The sequence below is a fragment of the Sinocyclocheilus rhinocerous genome, unplaced genomic scaffold (assembly GCF_001515625.1).
Source record: "Sinocyclocheilus rhinocerous isolate Xijiao unplaced genomic scaffold, SAMN03320098_v1.1 scaffold78, whole genome shotgun sequence".
NCBI classification, from domain to species: domain Eukaryota; kingdom Metazoa; phylum Chordata; class Actinopteri; order Cypriniformes; family Cyprinidae; genus Sinocyclocheilus; species Sinocyclocheilus rhinocerous.
The window spans coordinates 147,534-155,062 of NW_015637122.1; the positions used below are offsets into that span (position 1 = coordinate 147,534).

At 39.0% G+C, this 7,529-nt stretch overlaps 1 protein-coding gene across 5 annotated transcripts in view; it reads right to left on the minus strand.

Annotated features, from left to right (window-relative positions):
- Nucleotides 1-560: 560 nt before the first annotated feature.
- The window catches only part of LOC107748455 (transcription factor GATA-3), a 15,075-nt gene continuing 8,106 nt past the window's right edge, over nucleotides 561-7,529 (minus strand). For 4 of the 5 annotated variants that reach the window (XM_016563228.1, XM_016563229.1, XM_016563231.1 and 1 more), the window contains 3 exons: nucleotides 5,308-5,453; nucleotides 3,437-3,562; nucleotides 561-867 (listed from right to left, as the gene is read on the minus strand). In XM_016563228.1, coding sequence (XP_016418714.1) covers nucleotides 577-867; nucleotides 3,437-3,562; nucleotides 5,308-5,453 — 563 coding nt within the window. In that variant the 3' untranslated portion in view covers nucleotides 561-576. Of the gene's footprint in view, nucleotides 868-3,436; nucleotides 3,563-5,205; nucleotides 5,247-5,307; nucleotides 5,454-7,529 lie in introns of all 5 variants that reach the window. The other variant, XM_016563232.1, reaches the window with a different exon arrangement.

A 7,529-nucleotide genomic window follows, 5' to 3' on the forward strand; every position in this document is an offset into this window, starting at 1 on the left:
GTACCCTTCTTATCATTAGCTGCCCACGGGCATTTCCTGTCCTCGCCTTTTTTCATTTTGCGCTTTAAAAAGTCTTCATTAAATGTATTTCAGACAATTTTTTTTACAAATATATGCAGAGTTCATCTCCTGTTGTCATTCACAGCTCGATTCCTCATGTCTCACGGGGACGAAGAAGAGGAGATACGTAGAAGAAGTAAAGGAGCGGGTTCGGGAAATAGAGGAGGTTTGTTTAAAGACTCGTAATGTTTGTGCCTTGATGCCCACAGGAAAGATGGCATTTGTACACAAATGAAGGTTGACATCAGCGCGAGGCTTCACGATTGGAGGGGCGATGAAGAAAGTCATTGTCTTTTCTCTTTCATTCTCACTGTCTCTCCCTCATAATGTGGGGTTCGAGGGGTTTAAGCGGGGCATACCGGGGTCTTGGGGGGGGGGGGCTGTTGTAGCTCAGACGGAGCATGTGAGAGAGCTGGTTCAAGGTCGGAGGGTTGCGGTTGTGACAGGCTTCAAGGTTAACGGTGCTTTGAGACGTCCACCGATGGGAGATTGGGCGGTCGGAGGTAGAAGGGCGCTCTAGCCCATCGCCGTCACCATACTGGAAGGGTGGTGAGGAGCGAAGGTCAAGCTGGAGGAGGGGTGCATGGGGGTGGGCGTGGTCAACATGTGGCCCGAGTGTGAGAAGGGAGGGAACGAGGTCATGTGACGCGACAGGGCGGCCGGGCTGAAGGAACTGTTCTTTTCCATTAAGCTTTTGGAGAAATCCTCCATGCTGTCATGAGACTTTTTGCACTTCTTGGACTTGCTGGACATCTTCCTGTTCCGGGTCTGGATGCCCTCCTTCTTCATGGTGAGTGGTCGGTTGATCTACGAGGAGAGAGACGGCAGACGTTAATAATGGCCACGGTACCATCCCGCTTACATAAGACAGGAGCATAATGGAAAAATTCGGACATTATTTTTCATCTCATAACACATCCAGAGGAACACTTTATTGCTTTGAGATTGGTTCTTCATATTTCAGGAGACCTTAAACCAGTTATGTTTCTTTTGAATATTAACTTAATCTCAGACGTTTCTCCTAAAAATCCTTAGGAGAAATAAAAACAGGCACAAGGGAGACAATTCATAATGAGAGTTCATAATGAAATTTCTGACAATTTTGCAGACTTTAGTAGATCAGAGCACAGTTTTTCTAAGAAGAAACATCTGAGAAGCAGAAGACCTAAAGGGATTCATTTTACTCATGTTGTTCCAAAACTGTATGACTTTCATTCTTCAAACACACACAAAAAAAATGTTTAACACAGTGTTTTTTTTTTTATATCCATATAATGAAGGTGTGGTTTTGGACCCCATTGACTTTCACTGTATAGACATATGGTGTTGAAACATTCCTGAAAATATTTTCATTTGCGGTCCACAGAGGAAATAAAGTTGTACGGGTATGGCCTGAGTAAATAATGACAGAATTTTCATTTTTGGGTGATTTATCCCTTTAAGCAAAAGGCATATTCTTTCAATCTAATCTCTGGAATTGCTGTCTTGGAGAAACAATTGAGATATTAAACAGATCTCATATATGATATCTCCTCCTTACGGGCATATTGAAAGCTGACACCCTTTTAAGTCACAGTTTGTGGGATTAGGATTTGGTTGAACACTTCACACACTCATAGTAATACTTTGAATCCAAGCATGTGTAATAGAGCTACACTATATCGCAGATATATCGGTTTCTCTGTTTGAGCAAGCGTGTATGTATGTATGAGTGTGTGTGTGTCGGGTCATATCAGGACTAGCCTGGATTTAGCATCTGAGTTCCCTGACACCAGGCATGGACGGTGCCAGACTCTGGCCAGACTCTGAAGCGCAGTGGCACTGTCACTGTCACATCAGTCTGCCAAAGCCTGCCACTTTCACCCCATAATTGGACTATCTCTATCTCCCTCTCTGTCTTAAAACACTCTAGATGCTTTGTGCAAGAGCTATTAAGTGATACTAAAACCTATTCCTTTACAGGCTTAATGCGTTTGACCTTATTTTAAGACTTTAAGACTTAATAAACGGTGAAATTTCTACTTTTATTTTACCATTTTGATTTCTAAAAGATCAATAAACACTTCAAAATTGTGATTTTTTTTTGCAAACCTGTGCAAATTGTGTAAATACTGTCTTGTATAATTTAGCCATTCAGTTCACTTAGTTTCAGTATTTCTGAATTTGTAGCAATTTTCTAATTTGTTAACATCAAATTGGATTATATAAAAACATATCTGCAAAAACTGTTCTCTAGATATCTGCATTGGCGTCTGTTATCGGAAAACCCATATTGGCCAACCACTAGTGTAAATGTGAGCGAATGTGCCAGTGTGTGCGTCTGTGTGAAGTCACACCCCAAAGTAAAACTGTTCATTTAAAACATCTCCATTGGGCATCACAGAAAACACATGCTTATAGCCGTCGGCTACAAGAAACTCTCTTAAATGTTATTCAGTTATGCTTTTTGTGGGTTTGAAATGACCACATAAAGATTTTTTTTTAGAAAGAAAGAAACGGGTCAGACGTCTAACCCCAGACTGACAGACATACACAAATACAATCACAACTCAGTTCTTCTGACAAATCCCTCTCGGCTAAATGAGAGATGGGAGTGGTTGTGATAATGCAAACATAATAATACATGTTATGTGTTTCCCTGATAACCTAGGTCAGGTTTAGGGGATTTATTTTTTCTCGAGTTCTTACGAAACAGCCAAAACCAACATGGCAAAATGATTTAAAAGGGTGCGCTTGCGTGAGTAGTAGGGGAATGTAACAAGAGTATGGGGCCTCAAAGTGTGATGATACAGGATACCAGAGCTGATTAGGTAGAATGAAAATGTTCCCCGGCATATGTTTAACATAGAAATACCACCAACTGCAGTGTAATTCAATAGTACAACAGTACTAGCAGTTTAGCTCTAGCATAATAGCCATAAAAATAAATAATAATATGAGAAAGAAAAAGACGAATCTCTGTATGTAATTGACTCTAGCGGCTTGAGACCATTGGGGAACATTAAAACATTTCAGGTTCGCAGATTGGGTTAAGCTGTCCCTGGGGTGCGAAAATCACATTACCAACTACTATAATAGGGCCAATTGGACAGGACTCGGAAAACGCAACAAATCGGAACTTTTTTGATAAAAATTATATTATAATGGTCGCTTAACATAAATAATAACATAACATTTTTGAGTAGTCAATGCATGAACCTTGTTGTGAATGTTGAAAGAAAGAAAGAAAGAAAGAAAGAAAGAAAGAAAGAAAGAAAGAAAGAAAGACAGAAAGAAATAGAATGAAAGAAATGGCATGAAAGCTGCCATCATGCAAAGAGAAGATAGAGATAGAAAATATCTTACTAGATAAGTGTAAGACAGCTATGGAGCTTACATTATGTAATTTGTAATAGAGGCCGCAGGCATTGCAGACAGGATCGCCGTTCGCATTTCTCCGCCACAGTGTCGTCGTGCTCGTTTGACAGTTTGCGCACGAGGTCCCCGCTCGTCTGGCAGCGGACTGATGGACACACACATAGAGAAAGAATCACGATTATTACACTCATAATATAATAACTTAAGATGATGATTGTATTCCTACAGTGCTAATGGCCCCCCAACCCTCCTGTTTCCTGAAGCTGCAAATGGTTTTAAGCAATGCAGAAATATGTCAGAGGAAAAGAGATCTCCATAACACTGGTGCCTTAAACTCTAGGGTAAAAAATAGTGCCTTGCGCACATGCCCTCTCAAACCTAAATATTTACAGAGGACATGAAAGCACTGGTTTAAATAGTGCCCATTAAAGCTGATGACATTTTCCCGTTAAATGATGGAGAAACAGCGGGTCTGCATGTAATGGATCCATGTTTAAACATCAACCTTCAGTTAGATATTAGCAATCTTTATTCACATCAATATGCTGCACTAAAATACCTTGCTCTAAATTAACATGCATTGATTAAAAGCAGTTAGAATTATTAATTATAAGCAGTTACTGACATAATCAAATATAATATAAAACAAATATAAATAAGTTAAAAAAAAAGAGTAAGTAAAAAGTAAATATAAAAATAAGTAAAAAGGATAATGGAAACAAGGGACGACTCAAAAGAAATGCAATGAATTTGTAGGGATCGGCAACATATTTTGAAATGGACTATGCAGAAAGAAAAGTGATGCTGTGTTCTGGGTTAACATACAGGAATGTTGAAGGTATGTACTGACATGACAAATTATTCTTAACTGTGTCGTTTAATTCAGATTAAAGCCAAACGATACTCAGTTAGCGACGTTACTTATTATGACTGACTGTTTGTTTTTCTTTTTTTTCTATCGGACTCGTTTGTAAATTACAAAATACAGCTCAATTGTATTGGTAAATAGATTAAATTCAAACACATTAGTCAAAGAGAACAATATTTGTTCTATAAAGGTCATTCCTTATTCCTGTTTTATTCTTCTACGTACTATTATTTTCTCTTTTTTCTAGACTATTTGAGCATAGTGAAGATCAATCTGAAGTCGTGACTCCTTTCTGCGCGTTCTCGCCCGTATGTTTAGACTGCGCTGTTGTTCGAGGAGTTTTATCAGCAGAGCTCAGATATCCGCCAGTCTTTTCCTGGGAAGTCGGCTTTTCACATTAGAGAGGGAGAGAAGGCCAATGCCAAAATAGCAGCGCTCGGACTATTTCACTGCGCCTCAAGAGCCTCGACTCTATCCAAAGCCCAAAGAGAGACGCGTCTGTGCTGCCAGGCCATTGAAAAACACAGAGTCTCTCTCTCTCTCTCATTTATTAAATCCCTGTGAAACAGTGTCCCTGATGAATGGCATGTTGTCAGAACTGAACCTAATTTCTCCAGACATATTTGACCTGTTGGAGCTGATCGCCTCCCACGCGTACTCATTTGAGATAAGCGCTCGTTTCATAACACTTTGAAGTCTCTCCGTGGCAAATTTCATTATGCTGACACAGTGTCAGCAATATTTGCGATCAAATAAAATTGTCTGTGGATTTGTTTCGAGCAGAAAAATAGAGGGGGGGGGGGGAAATAAAATTCGATACATAAAATGGCATTATTATTATTATTGATGATAATAATAATAATAATCATAATAATCATAATAATAATAACTGCTATTGCTTAATCTTAAAGAAATGAGACCTGCGCTTGGCGAGTCAATTTCTTGCAGCTAACACTTCTTCCTGGGTAGAAAAAGAGAAAGAGACAGAAGTGTCATTAATACAGTGCAATAGAGCAACATACCAGCCTCCGCTTGGGCTTGATGAGGGGTCGGTTCTGTCCGTTCATCTTGTGGTACAGTCCGCAGGCGTTACACAAATAGTGACCGGTGCCATCCCTCCGCCACAGAGGAGTCGAGGTGGCCCCGCAGTTAACACATTCTCTACCTTCTGCGAACACAGACACACACACGCATGCACAACTGATTTTTTAGAACCACTAAAACACACTTGCATGCACACTTAAGCACAACTACACAGTCATAGGCCACGCCACTAGTGAACATACTAAACCCCAGTGGCCAGTCGCTTTGATTTATTTAAAAAAATACTAATAATTACATATCAATATTATACATATAATATAAACAATATATTTACTAATAATTACATTAATATTATAGACATATTGCACACATAAAAATTACAAATAATTAATTATGCATAAAAACACGAAAAGGCAATATCAAACATTCACACAGGCTAAAGATTCGCATGAATATGGAAATGCTTTAATAACATCATTGTTACTACTACTACTATTTTTAATGCATTACCACATAAAACGCATTCTCTAATATGACATAACATGAGCTTAACTCCTCAATCGTCAAATATGACATAATCTGATAAGATCTACAAATAACTTGGCGGTTCTGAGTAGGCAATGCTGTGAAAATGTACACAGAGATGGGTCTTATCAAACGTCTTATCAATACTGCAGGCTCTAAACAGCGATGTCTTGAAAATACTGCATGATTTATTAGAAGAGGGAATCGCAAATATAATAGCTATAGCTGGATAAAGCGACATGACTCGATTTCCAAAGAAACAACCTCCCGGTTCATTAAACCATGAGAATAAGAATAATTATTTGTGAAATGTTAAAGTAGATTTTAGGATCTGAGGCTGAAATGTTGTTAAACAGATTCAGTAACAGTAAGTGAAAGCGTCGGTCTAATTAACTCATTGTGTAACCCGCTCTCTTTACGTAATTAAAACACCGCAACGTTTGACTGGCATTCTTTCCGTTTGACTGACATGTTCAGTGACCCACGCCTCCGGTCGCTCCGCTGAAACGAAAAACAAGCTCGCCGTGCAGCCCCCCTGTACCCGGCAGAATTTCTGCCCTCATGTGTAGAGCCAACGAGTCTCTTTGTGCCTCTGCTTACTAGCCCCAAAAACCACAGAGCTGGCGAGTACACCTCAGATAGTGACACACACAAGTGCGTAAAGGAGGGTTCTGCTGCATCTATAGAAATCACGCAGCATACCATTTTGGTTCAAAATAAAACCTAAAAAGAACGATAATAGAACGTTCTGTGTGTGCTTAGATACAGTCTATGCGTATTGTGCAAAATATTTATTGCACATAAAACAGAAAACGAATTAAATAGCAATGATATGTATCTAAACGTTATTAATAATAATAATAAATTAGTAACACGCAAGTTAAAACGATTATAAACGAGAACAGAATAGATATTGTTTTCTCATTATCATAAAAATCAATCGCAAGGAATGGACCACAATAAAAAAAAAATGGTCCGTTCGCTAATCGCATTTGAAAAGCTGGTTGACCTTTTGAAATCATTTTCTCTGTGTGTTTGGATAACACTCTGTCTGTGCATGTCGGCCGTGCATCGCGCCAGCTCATTCGTTATTCCGAGCGATCCGCGGCTCATCCGGACTCTATCAAAGTTTCTGCGCAAAGTAAACAATGCAACTGTCGCGTGCAGCAGTCTGAAAATAATTGGATTAGCTTAAACACATAAACGCGAGAGAGACGGGGCCGTGCGCTGCGAGGCACAAGAGGCACAAGAGATGAGAGAGAAAACACACGCACACACACACACACACACACATCTACATCCGGAAAACCCAAGCGCTCCGCTTTAAACGTGTAGACTCATCTGCATATGCTGAGCGACGTTTAATAAATCAGGGAAGCTAATTCCGCTTTGTAACTCGACGACATTAGATATAATATTCTTCAAAGCGGAATATAATAACGGAATAGTGCAAGGCAGGCGTGTTAACAAATCTCTCATTTCTGTAAAAGAAAAAGACTACTGCGGATTGATCGTTTAAACTGATACCACAACAAAAAACCGAGATAATTGCATCATAAATTAATCAAGCGAACAGGATTATACAATAGCTCAAATTAATTATATTAATTCAAAAAAATGTTTCACATATGCATATATATATATATATATATATATATATATATATATATGTGTG